This window comes from Homalodisca vitripennis, chromosome 1, assembly GCF_021130785.1.
Source record: "Homalodisca vitripennis isolate AUS2020 chromosome 1, UT_GWSS_2.1, whole genome shotgun sequence".
NCBI lineage: Eukaryota > Metazoa > Arthropoda > Insecta > Hemiptera > Cicadellidae > Homalodisca > Homalodisca vitripennis.
The window spans coordinates 16143547-16166347 of NC_060207.1; the positions used below are offsets into that span (position 1 = coordinate 16143547).

Below are 22801 nucleotides of genomic sequence, written 5' to 3' on the forward strand. Positions count from 1 at the left end.
GTAAGGGCAGTTTCTGTATTGTCATTTCCGTTCTTAAATGAAGATACTTTTCAACCATTCTACCATTTATAATTTTAGTACGCATTCATTACTATACGAGTACTCAAGTATTGCTTAAATTTTAACATAATTACAATGAAATAGTTCACTATAAAATTATTTAAGGTACTTTGGGATTATACCGACCACACCAGTATGAAGAACACAAAAATATAAATTTATAGAAACAAACATGATAGAACGAAAAAACAACTCTTTAATTACAAAATTACAAACTTACAACGATTATCAATTGTTAATGGGGTCAGATTCCGTTATATACCCCCAACGCTTAAACTTTTTTCAATGAACTTACAACGTTATAAAACGTTGTAGTTGAGTAACAGAATTAACATTCCATCAATCAACAAGCATTTCCAGGTATTGTGATCGATATTGTTGTCGCTGTTATCTTATCTTTCTCGAGAATCCCGATTACGGCAGGCCGCGCGGCATCACATGATTATTTAAGTATTTGCACGGTACATAATTGCCTTTCCATTACAATTCAATTTATATTTCTGATCAGCCCCTCTAGAATTTGATATTTTACTGATAGGTACTATCTCGAGGGATGTTTTTCTATCGTTGACATCAGCGCGGGCTTCGGCAGCACCTTCGGTCCTTCGAGGCCGGAGGCACTCGCATTTTGGGTGGCGGAGTGTGATCAAGAATAAAAACAAGTTTTGTGAGTTTTTTTCAATAAAGAGTTTAGTTTTTGTTTGGTAATGTTTGTTTTTGTTGAATTTTTGTGTTTGGAGAAATGTAGGGGTAAAACACGGAAGTACAACAAAGCGACGCACCAACTGAAAGGGCGTTAGGTTAGGTTAGGTTAGGTTAGGTTAGGTTAGGTTAGGTTAGGTTAGGTTAGGTTAGGTTAGGTTAGGTTAGGTTAGGTTAGGTTAGGTTAGGTTAGGTTAGGTTAGGTTAGGTTAGGTTCTACTAGACCGCTCGACTTTGACCTCTGTCTGAGGATGGGGAGGGGTTTGCGATAAGACAATACCTGTTTTATATTGACGAAATATTGTTCCTACGCTAATCTAGTAATCAGTAGAAACAAAATCTCAAATAACGATTCATGTCTGGGTGTGGTCGGTATAATCCCAAAGTACCTTATTTAAATTATACATTATTATTGTAAAAATAAAATAATATATGTTTTTACATATATTATAGTATAAAATAAAAAAGTCCTTTCCCAGTAAATGGCTATAAAAATCTAGTTTCTTTTCTGAGAAGGTAACTTCATAGATTTTCATGTAAGACAAACACATGAAGTGGTCTTAGTTTATTCATTTGTGGTTTTTATTGTTAAATTTTGATTAATTTATTGGTTGTTATTATTTTTTTACTTTATTTTCCCAGTGTTACAGTTTTCTCAAACATTATTTTTCTCGTATTTGTTATAATTTACAGCTCACTCTTCAGCTTCTTAAGTTTTAACTTATTTTTATTTGATACAAACTTATAGTGTTTTTTTATCTCTTAGGTATTCTTCTATTTCAGTTATTTTAAGTTAATCATATCATTGCACTCAACTTTGTATAAAAACACATTGTCGTTGGTCGAATAAATAAATACTAATTGTTTATCATTCGTATTCAGTATATTTTTCCCATAAGAAACTCTATGTTGAATATAAATTTAAACCAGTACTTTAAACAGTTAATAGTACTTAGTATTGAAAGTTGTTGAGTTTAATCTCTATTAAAAAGCAGGTGTCAAATTTTACACCTTGTTGAAAGCGGAGCGTCAGATCGGAGGCCGGCAGCTAACTAGAGTGTCCTCATAAATACAAATACTAAAATAACAACTGACTCTGTCTGAAAAGATTAATCATTTTATAATGTTTTATCGCATCTTAATCTTGCCATTTGTCATAAATAGCCATAGTAAACCATTGCAAAACTAAGCAAGCTATAGTTTTCGTTTGCCGCTAAGTAAGAATAAGAACATTTATTTTTCTAAATTTGAAAATTATTATAGTAGCGTTATATTGTTTGGAAAATGAATAACTATCTACGACCAGTTTTCGATGGTTATTTAGGATTAACATAACTACGATTTACTTAAGTATACTGTAACACTTCTTTGTAAATTAAACACTGGTAGTATATATTTGTTATACAAGACACGCAAGTCAAAAATCAAATTATCTAAATCATAAGGAAGTCTGGGAGTAAGGCGAGCTCTGAAATGGTCAAAGACGAAAGATGGACAGAGGGCCAAGGATTGAGAGGCTTACAGATCAATCAACCCTCTTCACTCACCCCTCCTTCCCTCACCCCCTACTACATTTACTCCCATTCTGATATTACGTGGAAAGAAATCTTTGTTAGTACTGGAATCTTCATTTATTTGATACTGTTAGTAACTTGCCGTTTAAGGGTAATAAATTTAGTTCAATAATGCGAATTTTCGTTAAAAACCTGACATTCTTCTTTTTAAGGATTACTTAAAATAGTTATTATATACAATTATTGGTTCAGATCTCAAATAACAACAATTTATAATTTTGCTGTTTAAAACTCATATTTTTCATCGAATTTCACTTTAACATATTTATAGAAGAGCACCAACAATATATTGTATTATTTACAATGCGATTTAAAGAAGTGGTATACCATAGTCTCATTATATTCTATAGTAACCACTATTTTAGATTATAAATGTTATTTTTAATTTAAAAAATGAATCAATGTAGTAAAAACCGATAAATAATGCATGATTGCAATGATGTAATATAAAACGTTTATAAACTTTGACCACACTTAGAATAACAAGAATAAATTGATGACGTTTGTCGAGAATTCATAATGAATTTCTTGGCACTGAACGATCAACATGTTGGATTTAAGCTTATAGTAACCAAAATGTATGTGTGCAATTGAATAGAAATATTTATATTTACTTAAACTATTATTAATGTGCACGTTAACAGCTGAAACAGTTTGCAATCATATTACAAAATTTCTACAGATATGTGTAATTATGCGTCTGATATTAGCTAATAGTTGAGGTAATAAGGGAAGAAATTATTTTCCTGATAGGGCAAGTTGGTAGTGCTGGCTGGTAATGCAGGTTGGTAGGGCAAGCTGTTAGTGCAAGCTGGTAGTGCAGGCCGATTGGGCAAGCTGGTAGTGCAAGCTGGTAGTGCAGGTTGGTTGGGCAGTCTAGTAGTGAAGGCTGTTAGTGCAAGCTGGTAGTGCAGGCTGGTTGGGCAAGCTGGTAGTGCAAATTGGTAGGGCAGACTGATAGTGCAGGCTGGTAGGGCATACTGATAGTGCAGGCTGGTAGGGCAGACTGATAGTGCAGACTGATAGTGCAATCTGGTAATGCAAGCTGGTAGTGCAGGCTGGTAGGATAAGCATAGTAAAGCGCGTTGCTGTGTTAGGTATCGATTCCAGTTCCATACCGAGAGTAAAGAATGAAATTTCCAGTTTCTCTGACATCTCCAATACTCTCCTGTCATCACATCTGATATCAATACCACCCATACGCTCTCTCAGTCCTGACGTTAGCATACACAGAGTATGGGTTTGATCGAATATGTATTCAATATATTGTCTCCAGCTAATGGATTGAGTAGTCCTTACTGGTTTTATTTCTAAAACTGTAATAGGTCAGTCATGGAAGAAATAAAGGTAAAAAATATTATAATTTGTGGCGGTAAAGAGAATATCCAAAATCCACGAACCCATTGATTAAGGGTGTAATCTTTTTTACTCGCTATCTGTTTTTTATAGAATGATTGTTAAATCAACGTCACTTTTGATTCATATGTAAGATGGTACAATCGAGTTTTTCGAGTTTAGTTGGAAACAATTATTTTTATTTTTAATTCGTATCACTTAAATTCGTAGCCTTGCCTGTAAAGCATAAAAAGTCGGAAAAAATGTGTTATTATCACTTCTCGAGGAATTACAGACATTTAAAGCAGAAAATGTAGGCAATTTTTAATAAGTGCTAAATTTTATTTTAAAGTTAAGAAAGTAATGTGTTTTAAAAATATAATTTTATATTATAGTATAATAAAAATTAATAATATTGTTATTATAGTTACTTTCAGCATATACACTTGTAATTATTATTAACTGAATGTAACATAGACTACTAGAAAGCTAATTAAAATTATTTAAGGCATGCCATTAAAATAAACCATTATTCTGATAAAAACCCCCAATATAAGACCTAGAATAACAACTAGAAGTGAGCAATTGAAAGATATTTAAGTATTTTTATCTATAAAATACGTAAATAGTGTCTTTGTATACGAGTATCGGAAAAAAGTTTGGAAATACTTCTTGAATAATAGATTTATTTATTATATGGAAGTTAGTAATATCCACTGGATGAGTTGTAAACTCGTAGATGTAAACATTGTAAACTGCTAAATAAAAGAAATCTCAAAGAAACCAGGAAAATAGGCCAAATTCAGCCTTACACAGACAGTTAAGTTTATAGCTCGCTGTTACATCAGATGGCCCGGTTTACGAGACACACATAGAACTGCTTGTCTTTCAATTCTTTTGAGAATGTTATTCACTGAGATACCAACTGAAAAACAAAACACCGATCCTTTATTTATGCTTGATTGGCTTTCACTTTTTCTACTAATAAGTTAGCGCCTTGACTTAATAGATTAATTTAGAATATTAATGTTTCAAAATGTTAAAATTGAAGTTAAGAAAATGTTAAATAAGAATATAAGAGATTTATATTTGAATGATTTTCAACTGCAAAATACTCATTGTTTGAGCGAGTGCCGCCAGGGACATCAATATATTTATACCCAAGGCCTTGACGCGCCAGTCACAGAAACTGTGTCTGAATCCTTTCAATTTCCTCCATGGGGTAACGCTGATGTGGATACCATATGAAACTACAATATTCTAAGTAAAGGCGATCCAGAGAAAAGTACAAGATCTTCAGCGTGTGGAGGTCATTAAAGTGACTAGATACTCTCCATATTAGGCCAAGGCTTCGATCAGAAAATCTTAAGATAACAAAAATGTAAGGGTAACTACAGGATCTTTTATATTATTGTTCAACTCATAATGTAGCTGGATAACCTTATATAATAGTCTGGATAAATTCACATATTGTGATTGGAAAACAGAGTGGCGATATCTAGTCTATTTTAGATCCTTTTGTTACGAGTTAATTTCCAACACGTAGCATATATACAAGGTTGTGGTTGGTATAAGAAATTTAAGAATAATAAATTAAAAGAAAAGCTCACAGCACATAAGGTATGATTCAATATGATTTATTGAAATACAAACTGTATTACTTTTTTACGAAAATATTATTGATTTCGATTTCATTCTGAAAATGGGCCAAAGATTATATTATTGGAAATTATATATATTTCCAGTCATTTTTCATAGGGTTATTAGAAAGTATGTTTATTTCCACTTTGCAATATTTACAACATTGATAAGTGTATTTAAAGTGTGATAAATTCCAACAGTTTACAGTTTGTAGCGTATATTACCCATTATGAGTGGTTACATAGAAAAATAAAATAACAGACCCCGACTTTCAAAGTATCAGAAGATTTAGGTCACGCATTATCTTTCCACTTCAGTACATATAACGTGATATTGTGAAGTAACACTACGGTAACAGGAAATGGAAATCTCCGATCGATCTCCAATAGCTCTCGATCACAGCTATCGGTTAACAGCATCTACTTGTAGCCTACCCTATCACATTTGTTCCTTCCAAGGAATCTACAGTTGTTAAACTAAGTCAGTATTCATGTGGATTTTCCGTCCGATCAGATCTCCAAATAGCTCCTCTCGATCACAGCTATCGTTTTAACCATTCATCTACTCTTGGTAGCCTACCCTATCAACATGTGTTTCTCACTCGGCACCTACTTGTTAAACTAAGATCAGTATTCATGTGGATTATCTACCTATCGGATCACCAATAGCTCTCGATCACAGATATCGGTTAACAGCATACTACTTGTACCTACCCTATCGACATTGTTTTCTCATTGCACCTACTGTTGTTTAAACTAAGTCAGTATTCATGTTGATTGATCCTCCTATCGACTCGCAATAGCTACACTATCACAGTTAATCAGTTAACAGCATCTACCTGTAGCCTACCCTATCACCATTTTATTCCTTTCCATGGCACCTACTGTTGCTCTTAAACTTAGACTCTCTATTCCGTGGATATCTCCTATCGATCTCCAATAGCTCTAGCGATCACAGTTATCATTTAACAGACAGTCTACCTTGTAGCCTTACCCTATCTCATTTGTTTCTCATGGCACCTACTGTTGTTAAACTAAGTTTAGTATTTATGGGATATCTCCTTACCGATCATTCACAAATCAGCTCGAAGCACAGTTATCAGTTAACAGCATCTACTTGAGCCTACCCTATCACATTTGTTTTCCTTTCATGGCACCTACGGTTGTTAACACTTAACTCTATTCATGTGGATATTCTCCTATCGATCTCCAATAGCTCACTATCACAGTTATCCAGTTAACGCATCTACATTGAGTAGCCTACCCTATCACATTGTTTCTCATGGCACCTACTGTTTATAAACTAATTTAGTTTTTAGATGATAATTCTCATATGCGTTCTTCCAATAGCCTCTCATCACAGTATCAGTTAACAGCATCTACTTGTAGCCTACCCTATCATATTTTTTTCCTTTGTCATGGCACCTACTTTTTACTGAGTTAACTTTAGAACAGCTATACATGGATATCTCCTATCTGATCTCCAATAGCTCATGATCACAGTTATCATTAACACCATCTACTTGTAGCCTACCCTATCACAATTGAGGTTCTTTACGTGGCACCTACTGTTTTAAACTTAACACTATTCATCGAGATATTCACCTATCGGATCTCCAATAGCTTCACTATCACAGTTATCAGTTTAACAGCAATCTACTGTAGCCTACACTATCACATTTGTTTCTCATGGTCACCTACCTGGATGTTAAACTAAGTTAGTTTTTATGTCAGGATATCTCCTATCGTACTCCAATTAGCTCACGATCACAAGTTATTCAGTTAACAGCATCTACTTGGAGTCTACGGGCCTATCATATTTTTTCTCTTCATGGTCACCTACTGTTGTTTAAACTTAGACACATTCATGTGGAATATCTCCTAGATCGATCTCCAATAATGCTACACTAATCACCGTATCAGTTAAACAGCATCTACTTGAGTAGCCTGCCCTATCACATTGTTTCTCATAGCACTACTGTTGATAAACTAATTTAGTATTCTAATGTCTGGAATATCTCCTATCGATCTAGCAATATGCTCTCGATCACCAATTATCAGTTAACACATCATACTTGTATCCTACCTCTATCAAACTATCTTTAGAGTTCCTTTCATGGCACCTACTGTTGTAAACTTAGACACTAATTCATAGTGGATACATCTCCTATCGATCTCCCAATAACTCACGATCACAAGTTTCAGTAACAGCATCTCATCTAACTTGTAGCCTACCCTATCACATTGCGTTCCTACTTCATGCCCTTACTGTTGTTTACACTAAGTTAGTTTGTTTTATGCTGGATATCTCCTATCGATCTCCATAGCTCTCGATCTTACAGTTATCCAGTTAACAGCATCTACTTAGTAGCCTACCCCTAACATATTTTTTCCTTTCTCATGGTAATGGCACCTACAGTGTTTCAAACTTCTACACACTATTCCAGTGGATATCTCCTATCGATCTCCAAATAGCTCACGATCACAGTTATCAGTTACAGCTCTGCGCTTGTAGCCTACCCTATCACATATGTTCCTTTCATGGTATCACAGTTCGTTATACTAAGACAGTATTGCCCATGTGGATATCTCCTATCGATCTCCAATACTATCGATCACAGCTATCGGTTAACAGCAATCTACTTGTAGCCTACCCTATCAACATTTCTGTTTTCCATGGCACCTACTGTTGTTAAAACTAAGTCAGTATTCATTGGATATCTTCCTATCATCAACCAATAGCTCTCGATCACAGTTCTCAATCCGGTTAACAGCATCTTACATGTAAGACTTATCCCTAATCACATTTTTTCTCATGCACCGTACGTAGTTGATAAACTAAAGACAGTATATTCATAGTGGATATCTCCTATCGAATCTCCATATAGCTCAACTATCACCAGTTATAAGTTTAACAGCATCAACTTGTATCCTACCCCTACAATTTGTCCTTTCATTGCACCTACTGTCTGTTTAAACGAAGTCCAGTATTCATGTGGGATAACTCCTATCGAACTCCAATGCAGCTCACTTATCACAGTTATCAGTTAACAGCATCTACTTGTAGCCTACCCTATCACATTTCTCCTATCTCTATGGGCACCTACTAGTTGTTAAACTAAGTTAGGTTATTTATGTGGATATCTCCTATGCGATCTCCAATAGCTCTCGATCACAGTTATCAGTTTAACAGCATCTACTTGTAGCCTACTACTCCCTATCACATTTGTTTCCTTTCATGGCACCAGACTGTTGTTAAACTAGACACTATTCATTTGGATATCTCCTATCGATCTCAATAGCGCACGAGTCACAGTTATCAGTTAACAGCTCTACTGTAAGCCTGACCCTACAACCCATAACATTTGTTCCTTCATGCACCTCCTGGTTTTTTAAACTTAGCCACTATTCATGTGGATATCTCCTATCGATCTCGCAATAGCTCACTATCAAGTTTATCAGTTAACAGCATCTACTGTAGCCAACCCTATCACATTTGATTTCTCATGTGTGCACCTACTGTTTGTTACAAACTAAGTTATTATTATTGTGATAACACCTATCGCGTTCTCCAATAGCTCCTCGATCACAGTTATCAAAGTTAACATCATCTACTTGAGTAGCCTACCTATCATCATATTTTTTTTCCTTTCATGCACCTACTGGTTGGTTAAACTAGACACTATTCATGTGGGGATATCTCATATCGATCTCCAATAGCCACGATCACAGTTATCATTTAACAGCATCACTACTTGTAGCCCTACCCTATCACATTTGTTTTCTCAGGGCACCTACTGTTGTTAAACCAAGTTATATCTAAGTGGACTATCTCCTATACGATCTCCAATAGCTCTGATCCAGCAAAAAGTTATTCAGTTAACAGCATCTACTTGTAGCCTACCCTATCACATATTGTTCCTTACATGGCACCTACTGTATTGTTAAACTAAAGTTATGTTTTTTATGTGGATATCTCCCTATCGATCTCCAATAAGCTCCGATCAAAGCTATCGTTTACAGCATCTACTTCGAGTCCTACCCCCTATACACATTTGTTCCTTTCATGGCACCCACTACTGTGTGTTTAACTTAGAACACTATTCATTGGACATATCTCCTATCGATCTTCCAATACTCACTATCACCAGTTATTCTCATATAAACCATCATCTACTTATAGAGCCTACCCTAATTCACATTTGGTTTTCTCATGGCACCTACTGTTGTTACACTAAGTTAGTTTTTAAGTGGTAGTATTCTCCAATCGTTCTCCCTAGCTCTCGATCACAGTTATACAGTTAACAGCATCTACTTGTAGCCCTACCCTATCATTATTTTTTTCCTTTCATGGCACCTACTCTTGTAATCTTAGAACACTATTCATGTTGATAATCTCTCCTAACAGATTCCTCGCAATAGCTCACGAACGCAGCTTTATCAGTTAACAGCATCTACTTGTAGCCTACCCTATCACATTTAGTTTTTCTCTCATGGCACCTGTACGTTAGTTAACAACTAAGTTAGAATTTATGGTGGATATCTCCTAGTCGATCTCGCAATACTCTCTCTGATCACAGTTATCATATAAAACAGCAAATCTACTTGTAGCCTACCCTACATCACATTTGTTCCTTTCATGGCACCTACTGTTTTGTTAAGACTTTAACACAATTCACTGTGGATATTCTACTATCGATCTCCAATAGCTCACGATCACAGTTATCAGCTTAACAGCATCATACTTGTAGACCTCCCCTATCACATTTGCAGCGATTCCTTTCATGGCACCTACTGTTGTTAAACTAAGTTATTGTTCTTATTATGGCATATCTCCTATCTATCTCCAAATAGCTTCTCGATCACAGTTAATCATTTAACAGCATCTACGTTGTAGCCTACCCTATCAAAATTTTTTCCTATTCATGGCACCTACAATACTGTTGTTAACTTAAGACACTATTGCATGTGGATATCTCCTATCTGATCTCCAATAGTCCACGATCACAGTTATCAGTTAACAGCATCTTCTTAGAAGCCTACCCTATCACATTTGTTCCTTTCATGGTATCTACAGTTGTTAAACTAAGTCAGTATTCATGTGGATATCTCCTATCGATCTCCAATAGCTCTCGATCACAGTTATCGGTTAACAGCATCTACTTGTAGCCTACCCTATCACATTTGTTCCTTTCATGGCACCTACTGTTGTTAAACTAAGTCAGTATTCATGTGGATATCTCCTATCGATCTCCAATAGCTCTCGATCACAGTTATCGGTTAACAGCATCTACTTGTAGCCTACCCTATCACATTTGTTTCTCATGGCACCTACTGGTGTTAAACTAATTAGTCAGTGAGTTTCATGTGGATATCTCCTATCGATCTCCAATAGCTCACGATCACAGTTATCAGTTAACAGCATCTACTTTGTAGCCTACCCTATCATCACTTTTGTTCCATTTCATGGCACCTACTGTTGTTATTTAAACATAAGTTAGACACTATTCAATGTGGATATCTCCTATCGATCTCCAATAGCTCACGATCACAGTTAATCAGTTAAACAGCAGTTTACTTGTAGCCTACTCCTATCACATTTGTTTCTCATGGCACCCTACTGTTGTGTTAAACAAGTTAGTATAGTATTTAATGTGGATATCTCCTATCGATCTCCAATAGCTCTCGATCCACAGTTATCAGTTAACAGCATCTACTTGTAGCCTACCCTATCACATTTGTTCCTTTCATGGCACCTACTGTTGTTAAACTTAGACACTATTCATGTGGATATCTCCTATCGATCTCCAATAGCTCACGATCACAGTTATATCAGTTAACAGCTTCTACTTGTAGTCCCCCTACCCTATCACATTTGTTCCTTTCATGGCACCTACTGTTTGTTAAAACTTAGTTCACTTTTTTTCATGTGGATATCTCCTACTCGATCTCCAATAGCTCACGATCACAGTTATCAGTTAACAGCATCTACTTGTAGCCAACCCTATCACAATTTGTTCTTTCATGGCACCTACTGTTGTTAAACTTAGACACTATTCATGTGGATATCTCCTATCGATCTCCAATAGCTCACGGATCACAGTTATCAGTTAACTGCATCTACTTGTAGCCTACCCCAATCACATTTTGTTTCTTTCATGTGCACCTACAGTTGTTTAAAACTAAGGTCAGTATTCATGTGGATATCTCCTATCGATCTCCAATAGCTCTCGATCACAGTTATCAGGTTAACAGCATCTACTTGTAGCCTACCCTATCACACTTTGTTTCTCATGGCACCTACTGTTGTTAAACTAAGTCAGTATTCTATGTGGATAATCTCCTATCGATCTCCAATAGCTCTCGATCACAGTTATCAGGTTAAACAGTCATCTACTTGTAGCCTACCCTATCCGATATTTTTTTCTCATGGCAGCCACCTACTGGTTGTTAAACTAAGTTAGACATATCTTCATGTGGATATCTCCTATCGATCTCCAATAGCTCACGATCACAGTTATCAGTTAACAGCATCTACTTGTAGCCTTCCCTATCACATTTGTTCTTTCATGGCACCTACTGCTGTGTTAAACACTTTAGACACTATTCATGTGGATATCTCCTATCGATCTCCAATAGCTTCACCGATTTTTTTTTTTTTGTCACTAGTTATCAGTTAACAGCATCTACTTGTAGCCTACCCTATCACATTTGTTCCTTTCATGGCACATAACTACAGTTGTTAAACTAAGTTTAGTATTTTTATGTGGATATCTCCTATTCGATCTCCAATAGCTCTCGATCACAGTTATCAAGTTAACAGCATCTACTTGTAGCCTACCCTATCACATTTGTTCCTTTCATGGCACCTACTGTTGTTAAACTTAGACAACTATTCATGTGGATATCTCCTATCGATCTCCAATAGCTCACGATCACAGTTATCAGTTAACAGCATCTACTTGTAGCCTACCCCTACACACACACACAACACATTGTTTCCTTTCATGGCACCTACTGTTGTTAAACTATAGTACACTAAGTTTTTTCATGTGGAAATCTCCTATCGATCTCCCAATAGCTCACTCGATCACAGTTATCAGTTAACAGCATCTCTACTTGTTAAGCCTACCCTATCACATTTGTTTCTTTCATGGCACCTTACTGTTGTCTAAACTTAGACACTATTTCATGTGGATATCTCCCTATTTCGAATCTCCAATAGCTCACGATCACAGTTATCAGTTAACAGCATCTACTTGTAGCCTACCCTATCACATATTTGTTCCTTTCATGGCACCTACCTGTTGTGAAATACTTAGGACACTATTCATGTGGATATCTCCTATCGATCTCCAATAGCTCACGATCACAGTTTATCAGTTAACAGCATCTACTTGTAGCCTAACCCTATCACATTTGTTTCTCATGGCACCTACTGTTGTTAACTAAGTTGTATTTATGTGGAATATCTCCTATCCGATCTCCAAAATAGCTCTCGATCACAGTTATCAGTTAAAACAGCATCGTACTTGTAGCCTACCCTATCATATTTTTTTCCTTTCATGGCACCTACTGTTGTTCAAACTTAGACACTATTCATGTGGATATCTCCTATCGATCTCCAATATGCTCACGATCACAGTTATCAGTTTAACAGCATCTACTTGTAGCCTACTCCTATCACATTTGTTTCCTTTCATTGGCACCATACTGTTGTTAAACTTAGACTAAGTTCAGTATTCATGTGGATATCTCCTATCGATCTACCAATAGCTCTCGGATCACAGTTATCAGTTAACAGCATCTACTTGTAGCCTACCCTATCACATTTGTTCCATTCATGGCACCTACAGTTGTTAAACTAAGTCAGTATTCATGTGGATATCTCCTATCGATCTCCAATAGCTCTACGATCACAGTTATCATTTTTTTAACAGCATCTACTTGTATCCCTAACCCTATACATTGTTTTCTCATGGCACCTACTGTTGGATTAAACTAAGTTGTATTTTTCATGTGGATATCTCCTATCGATCTCCAATAGCTCTTCGATCACAGCGTTATCAGGTTAACAGCATTCTACTTGTAGCTACCCTATCACATTTGTTCCTGTTCATGGCACCTACTGTTGTTAAACTGTAGACACCTATTCATGTGGATATCTCCTAATCGATCTCCAATAGCTCACTATCACAGTTATCAGTTAACAGCATCTACTTGTAGCCTACCCTATCACATTTGTTTCCTCATAGGCACCTACTGTTGTTAAACTAAGTTAAGTTTAGTTTTTTTGTGGATATCTCCTATCGATCTCCAATAGCTCTCGATCACAGTTATCAGTTAACAGCAATCTACTTGTAGCCTACCCTATCATATTTGTTTCCTTTCATGGCAAAACCTACTGTTGTTAAACTTAGACACTATTCTTGTGGATATCTCCTATCGATCTCCAATAGATTCACGATCACAGTTATCAGTTATACCAGCAATCTACTTGTAGCCTACCCTATCACATTTGTTCCTTTCATGGCACCTACTGTTGTTAATAAAACTTAGACACTATTCATGTGGATATCTCCTATCGATCTCAATAGCTCTCTCGATCACAGTTATCAGTTAAAAACAGCATCTACTTGTAGCCTACCCTATCACATTTGTTCCTTTCATGGCTCCTACTTTTGTTAAACTTAGATTTTCACTATTTTTAATGTGGATATCTCCTATCGATCTCCAATAGTCTCTGCGATCACAGTTATCAGTTAACAGCATCTACTTTTTACCTACCCTATCACATTTTTTCCTTTCATGGCACCTACTGTTTGTTAAACTTGAAACACGACACTATTCATGTGGATATCTCCTATCGATCTCCAATAGCTCTCGATCACAGTTATCAGTTAACAGCATCTAGCTTGTAGCCTACCCTACTCACATTTGTTCTCCTTTCATGGTATCTACAGTTGTTAAACGAAGTCAGTATTCATGTGGATATCTCCTATCGATCTCCAATAGCTCTCGATCACAGCTATCGGTTAACAGCATCATCTACTTGTAGCCTACCCTATCACATTTGTTACTTCCATGGCACCTACAGTTGTTAAAACTAAGTCATTATTCATGTGGATATCTCCTATCGATCTCCAATAGCTCTCGAATCACAGTTATCGGTTAACAGACATCTACTTGTAGCCTACCCTATCACATTTGTTTCTCATGGGCACCTATCTGTTGTTTTAAACTAAGTCACTATTCATGTGGATGGATATCTCCTATCGATCTCCAATAGCTCACGATCACAGGTTATCAGTGTTAACAGCATCTACTTGTAGCCTACCCTATCACATTTGTTCCTTTCATGGCACCTACTGTTTGTTAAACTTAGACACTATTCATGTGGATATCTCCTATCGATCTCCAAATAGCTCACGATCACAGTTATCAGTTAACAGCATCTACTTGTAGCCTACCCTATCACATTTGTTTCTCTATGGCACCTACTGTTGTTAAACTATGTTAGTATTTATGTGGATATCTCCTATCGATCTCCAATAGCTCTCGATCACAGTTATCAGTTAACAGCATCTACTTGTAGCCTACCCTATTTCGACATTGTTTCCTTTCATGGCACCTACTGTTGTTAAATACTTTAGACACTCAATTCATGTGGATCTATCTCCTATCGATCTCCAATAGCTCACGGATCACAGTTATCAGTTAACAGCATCTACTTGGTAGCCTACCCTATCACACATTTGTTTCCTTTCATGGCACCTACTGTTGTTAAACTTAGACACTATTTCATGTGGATATCTCCTATCGATCTCCAATAGCTCCACGATCACAGTTATCAGTTAACAGAATCTACTTGTAGGCCTACCCTATCACATTTGTTCTTCTTTCATGGCCCTCCTATACTGTTGTTAAACTAAGTTAGTTTTTATGTGGATATCCTCCTATCGATCTCCAATAGCTCTCGATCACAGTTATCAGTTAACAGCAATCTACTTGTAGCCTACCCTATCACATTTTGTTCCTTTCATGGCACCTACTGTTGTTAAACATAAGACACCTAGTTTTTCATGTGGATATCTCCTATCGATCTCCAATAGCTCACGCGATCACAGTTTATCAGTTAACACAGCATCTACTTGTAGCCTACCCTATCACATTTGTTCCTTTCATGGTAAATCTTACTGTTGTTTAAACTAAGTCAGTATTCATGTGGATATCTCCTATCGATCTCCAATAGCTCTCGATCACAGTTATCAGTTAACAGCATCTACTTGTAGCCTACCCTATCACACATTTGTTTCCTTTCATGGCACCTACTGTTGTTAAACTTAAGTCACTAATATTCATGTGGATATCTCCTATCGATCTCCAATAGCTTCGATCACAGTTATCAGTTAACAGCATCTACTTGTAGCCTACCCTATCACATTTGTTTCTCATGGGCACCTACTGTTTTGTTAAAACTAAGTCAGTATTCATGTTGATATCTCCTATCGATCTACAATAGCTCAACGATCACAGTTTATCAGTTAACAGCATCTACTTGTAGCCCTACCCTATCACATTTGTTCCTTTCATGGCACCTACTGTTGTTAACCTTAGACACTATTCATGTGGATATCTCCTATCGATCTCCAATAGCTCACGATCACAGTTATCAGTTTAACGAGCATCTACTTGTAGCCTACCCCCCCCTAAAAATCACATTTGTTTCCTTTCATGGCACTACTGTTGTTAAAACTAAGTTAGTCAGTATTCATGTGGATATCTCCTATCGATCTCCAATAGCTCGTCGATCACAGTTATCAGTTAACAGCCTCTACTTGTAGCCTACCCATCATCACATTTTTTCCTTTTCATGGCACCGTACTGTTGTTAAACTTAGACACTATTCCATGTTGGGATATCTCCCTATCGATCTCCAATAGCTCCACGATCACAGTTATCAGTTAACAGCATCTACTTGTAGCCTACCCTATCACATTTGTTTTTCATGGCACCCTACTGTTGTTAAACTAAGTTATATATATGTGGATATTTCCTATCGATCTCCACAATAGCTCTACGATCACAGTTATCAGTTAACAGCATCTACTTGTAGCCTACCCTATCACATTTGTTCCTTTCATTGGCACCTACTGTTGTTAAACTTAGGGACACTATTCAATGTGGATATCTTCCTATCGATCTACCAATAGCTCACTATCACAGTTATCAGTTAACAGCATCTACTTGTATGCCTACCCTATCACATTTGTTTTGCCTTTCATGGCACCTACTGTTGTTTAAACTAAGTTTAGTTTTTATGTGGATATCTCCTATCGATCTCCAATAGCTCTCGATCACAGTTATCAGTTAACAGCATCTACTTGTAGCCTACCTATCATATTTTTTTTCCGTTTCATGGCACCTTACTGTTGTTAAACTTCAGACACTATTCATGTGGATATCTCCTAATCGATCTCCAATAGCTCACGATCAACAGTTATCAGTTAACAGCATCTACTTTGTAGCCTACCCTATCACATTTTGTTCCTTTCAAATGGTATCACCTACTGTTGTTAACTTAGTCACTATTTCATGTGGATATCTCCTATCGATCTCCAATAGCTCACACGATCACAGTTATCAGTTAACAGCATCTACTTGTAGCCTACCCTATCACATTTGTTTCTCATGGCACCGTACTGTTGTTAACTAGTCAGTATATTCATGTGGATATCTTCCTAGCGATCTCCAATAGCTCAACATATCACAGTTATCAGTTAACAGCAATCTACTTGTAAGCCTACCCTATCACATTTTTTCCTTTCCATGGCACCTACTGTTGTTAAACTTAGACACTATTCATGTGGATATCTCCTATCGATCTCCAATAGCTCACGATCACAGTTTATCAGTTAACAGCCATCTACTTGTAGCCTACCCTATCACAAGTTTGTTTCATCATGGCACCCTACTGTGTTAAACTAAGTTAGAGTCAGTAATTTATGTTGGATATCTCCTATCGTATTCTCTCCAATAGCTCTCGCATCACTGTTATCAAGTTAACAGCATCTACTTGTAGCCTACCTATCACATTTGTTCCTTTCATGGCACCTACTGTTGTTAAACTTAGACACTATTTATGTGGATATCTCCTATCGATCTCCAATAGCACACGATCATAAGTTATCAGTTAACAGCATTCTACTTGTAGCCTACCCTATCACATTTGTTTTTCATCGGCACCTACTGTTGTTTAAACTTAGTTAGTAGTGATTATGTGGATATCTCCTATCGATCTCCAATAGCATCTCGTATCACAGTTATCAGTTAAATAGCATCTACTTGAAGCTACCTACCCTATCACATTGTGACGTTTGTTCCTTTCATGGCAACCCCCTACTGTTGATAAACTTAGTTAACACTATTTCCATGTGGATATCTCCTATCGATCTCCTATAGCTCACGATCACAGTTATCAGTTTAACAGCATCTACGGCTTGTAGGCCTACCCTATCACATTTGTGTCTCATGGCACCTACTGTTGTTAAACTATTGACACTAGTTTTTTTATGTGGATATCTCCTATCGTTCTCCAATAGCTCTCGATCACAGTTATCAGTTAACAAGCATCTAACTTGTAGCCTACCCTATCATATTTTTTCCTTTCATGGCACCTACTGTTGTTAAACTTAAGACACTACTAATTCTATGTGGATATCTCCTATCGAATCTCCAATTGCTCACGATCACAGTTATCAGTTATAACAGCATCTACTTGTAGCCTACCCTATCACCATTTGTTTCCTTTCATATGGCACTACTGTTGTTAAACCTAAGTAGACGCTATTATGTGGATATCTCCTATCGATCTCCAATAGCTCACGATCACAGTTATCAGTTAACAGCATCTACTTGTAGCCTAACCCTATCACATTTGTTTCCTCATGGCACCTACTGTTGTTAAAACTAAGTTAGTTTTTTTATGTGGATGATCTCCTATCGTTCTCCAATAGCTCTTCGATCACAGTTATCAGTTTAACAGCATTCTACTTGTAGCATACCCTATCATCTATTTTTTTCCTTTCATGGCACCTACTGTTGTTAAACTAAGTTAGACACTACTTTCATGTGGAATATTCTCCTATCGGATTCTCCAATAGCTCACGATCACAGTTATCAGTTAACAGCACATCTACTTGTAGCCTACCCCTATCACATTTGTTTCTCATGGCACCTACTGTTGTTAAACTAAGTTAGTATTTTATGTGGATATCTCCTATCGATCTCCTATAGCTCATCGATCACCAGTTAGCAGTTAACAGCATCTACCTGTAGCCTACCCTATCACATTTGTTCCTTTCATGGCACCTACTTGTTGTGTTAAACCTTAGACACTAGTATTCATGTGGATATCTCCTATCGATCTCCAATAGCTCACGATCACAGTATATCAGTTAACAGCATCTACTTGTAGCCTACCCTATCAGCATTTGTTTCCTTTCATGGCACCTACTGTTGTTAAAACTAAGTTAGTTAGTATTTATGTGGATATCTTCCTATCGATCTCCCAATAGCTCTCTCGATCACAGTTATCAGTTTTAAAACAGCATCTACTTGTAGCCTACCCTATCACATTTGTTGTTCCTTTCCATGGCACCTACTGTTGTTAAACTTAGACACTTATTCATGTGGATATCTCCTAATCGATCTCCAATAGCATTCACGATCACAGTTATCAGTTAACAAGCATCTACTTGTAGCTCTACCCTATCACATTTGTTTCATCATGGCACCTACTGGTTGTTAATAACTAAGTTCAGTATTCATGTGGATATCTCCTATCGATCTACTCCAATAGCTCTCGATCACAGTTTATCAGTTAACAGCAATCTACTTGTAGTCCTACCCTATCACATTTGTTTCCATTTCATGGGCACCTTACTGTTGTTAAACTAGAGACAACTATTCATTGTGGATATCTCCTATCGATCTCCAATAGCTCACTATCACAGTTATCAGTTAAACAGCATCTACTTGTAGCCTACCCTATCACATTTGTTTCTCATGGCACCACACTGTTGTTAAACTAAGTTTAGTATTTATGTGGATGAAATTCATCACTAATTATCATTACTCGAATCATCTTCCTATCGATCTCCAATAGCTCTTCGATCACAGTTATCAGTTAACAGCATCTACTTGTAGCCTACCCTATCACATTTGTTTCCTTTCATGGCACCTACTGTTGTTATAACCTTAGACACCTATTCATGTGGATATCTCCTATCTATCTCCAATAGCTCACGATCACAGTTATCAGTTAACAGCATCTACATGTATAGCCTACCCTATCGCACATTTGTTTTTCATGGCACCTACTGTGTTATAACTAAGTTTAGTATTTATTGTGGATATCTCCCTATCGATCTCCAATAGCTCTCGATCACAGTTATCAGTTAATATCGCATCTACTTGTAGCCTACCCTATTCACATTTGTTCCTTTCATGGCACCTACTGTTGTTAAACTTAAGACACTATTCATGTGGATATCTCCTATCGATTTCTCCAATAGCTCACGATCACAGTTATCAGTTAACAGCATCTACTTGTAGCCTACCCTATCACATTTGTTCCTTTCTCCATTGGCACCTACTGTTGTTAAAACTAAGTTAGTTTTTTTATTGTGGATATCTCCTATCGATCTCCAATAGCTCTCTCGATCACAGTTAATCATGTTAACAGCATCTACTTGTAGCCTACCCTATCACATATTTTTTTCCTTTCATGGCACCTACTGTTGTTAAACTTAGACCACTATTCAATGTGGATATCTTCCTATCGATCTCCAATAGCTCTCACGATCACAGTTATCAGTTAACAGCATCTACTTGTAGCCCTACCCTATCACATTTGTTTCCTTTCATGGTACCTAACTGTTGTTAAACTTAGACGCAGTATTCATGTGGATATCTCCTATCGATCTCCAATAGCTCACCGATCACAGTTATCAGGTTTAACAGCATCTACTTGTAGCCTACCCTATCACATTTGTTTCTCATGGCACCTACTGTTGTTAAACTAAGTCGAGTTTTTCATGTGGATATCTCCTATCGATCTCCCAATAGCTCACTATCACAGTTATCAGTTAACACAGCATCTACTTGTAGCCTACCCTATCACATTTGTTCCTTTACAATGGCACCTAATGTTGTTAAACTTAGACACTATTCATTCATGTGGATATCTCCTATCGATCTCCAATAGCTCACGATCACAGTTATCAGTTAACAGCATCTACTTGTAAGCGCTACCCTATCACATATTGTTTTCTCATGGCTCACCTACTGTTGTTAAACTAAGTTAGTATTTCATGTGGATATCTCCTATCGATTCTCCAATAGCTCTCCTCGATCACAGTTATCAGTTAAACAGCATCTACTTGTAGCCTACCCTATCACATTTGTCCTATTCTCATGGCACATCTACTGTTGTTATACTTAGACACAATTTCATAGTGTGGATATCTCCTATCGATCTCCAATAGCTCGATCACAGTTATCAGATTAACAGCATCTAACTTGTAGCCTACCCTATCACATTTGTTTTTCATGGCACCTACTGTTGTTGAAAAACTAAGTTAGACATTATTTATGTTGTGGATATCTCCTATCGATCTCCCAATAAGCTCACGATCACAAGCCTCGAGTCACAGTTCAGTTAACAGCATCTAACTTGTAGCCTACTTACCCTATCACAATTTGTTCCTCATGGCCGTATGTGCACTGTTGTTAAACTTAGACACTTAGACACTTATGTGGATTATCTCCTATCGCTCACTATCTAACAACAGTTATCCAGTTAACAGCTCTACTTGTAGCCTACCCCTATCACATTTGTGTCTCATTGGCACAGTTAAAAGCTAAGTTAGTTTTTATGTTATCTCCTATCGTTCTCCAATAGCTCCTCGATCTACAGTTAGCAGTTAACAGCATCTACTTGTAGCCTACCCTATCATAATATTTTCCTATCACATGTTGTTAAACTTTAGACACTATTTCATGTGGATATCTCCTATGATCTCCAATAGCTCACGATGCACAGTTATCAGTTAAACAGCATCTTCTTGTAGCCGTACCCTATCCAATTTGTTCCTTTCATGGCACCTTACTGTTGTTAAACTTAGACGCTATTCAATGTGGATATCTCCATTATCGGATCTCCAATATCACTATAACAGTTATTCAGTTAACCAGCATCTACTGTAGCCTACCCTATCAACATTTTTTTTCTCATGGCACCTACTGTTGTTAGAACTAAGTTAGTTTTTATGTGGATATCTCCTATCGTTCCCTCAATAGCTCTCGATCACGAGTTTATCAGTTAACAGCATATATAAAATCTCTTGTAGCCTACCCTATCATATTTTTTCCTTCATGGCACCTACTGTTGTTAAACGTAGACACTATTCAGTGTAGTCTCCTATCCATCTCCAATAGCTACGATCCAGTTGTCATTAACAGCAATCTACTTTGACCTACCCTATCTCCTCCCTCCAACATATGTTTTCTCATGGCACCTACTGTTGTTAACTAAGTAAGTATTTATATGTGGATATCTCCTATCGATCTCCAATAGCTCTCGAATCACAGTTATCATTTACAGCACTACTTGGCCTACCCATCACATTTGTTCCTTTTCATCATGCACCTACTGTTGTTAAACTTAGACACTATTCATGTGGATATCTCCTATCGATCTCCAATAGCTCGATCACAGTTATCAGTTAAACAGCTTCTACTTGTAAGCCTACCCTATCACATTTTTTCTCATGGCACCTACTGTTGTTAAACTAAGTTAGTATTTATTGGATACTCCTATCGCTCTCCCAATAGCTCTCGATCAATCAGTTATCAGTTTAACAGCATCTACTTGTACCACCTACCCCTATCACATTTTGTATCCTTTCATGCACGCTACTGTTGTTAAACTTAAGACACTATTCATGTGGGGGGGATATCTCCTATATCGATCTCCAATAGATCACGATCACAGTTATCAGTTAACAAGCAATCTACTTGTTAGCCTACCCTATCACTTTGTTTCTCATGGCACCTACTGTGTTATACTTAAGTTTAGTTTTTATGTGGAATAATCCCTATCGTTCTCCAATAGCCTACGATCACAGTATCAGTTAACAGCAATCTACTTGTAGCCTACCCTATCATATTTTTTTCCTTTCATGGCACCTTACTGTGGTTAAACGTAGACACTATTCATGTGGATAACTCCTATCGCACTCCAATAGCTCACGATTCACAGTTATGCAGTTAACAGCATCTACTGTAGCCGACCCTATCACATTTGTTTCTCATGGCACCTACTGTTGTTAAACTAAGTTAGTATTTATGTGGATATCTCCTATCGATCTCCAATAGCTCTCGATCACAGTTATCAGTTAACAGCATCTACTTGTAGCCTACCCTATC

General features: G+C 36.9%; 1 protein-coding gene across 1 annotated transcript in view; it reads right to left on the reverse strand.

The window, feature by feature from the left end:
• Positions 1 to 3046: 3046 nt before the first annotated feature.
• The window catches only part of LOC124354038 (TBC1 domain family member 13), a 51179-nt gene continuing 31424 nt past the window's right edge, over positions 3047 to 22801 (reverse strand). The window contains exon 6 of the mRNA XM_046804235.1: positions 3047 to 3394. Within this exon, the coding sequence (XP_046660191.1) occupies positions 3047 to 3394 (348 nt within the window). The remainder of the gene's footprint in view (positions 3395 to 22801) is intronic.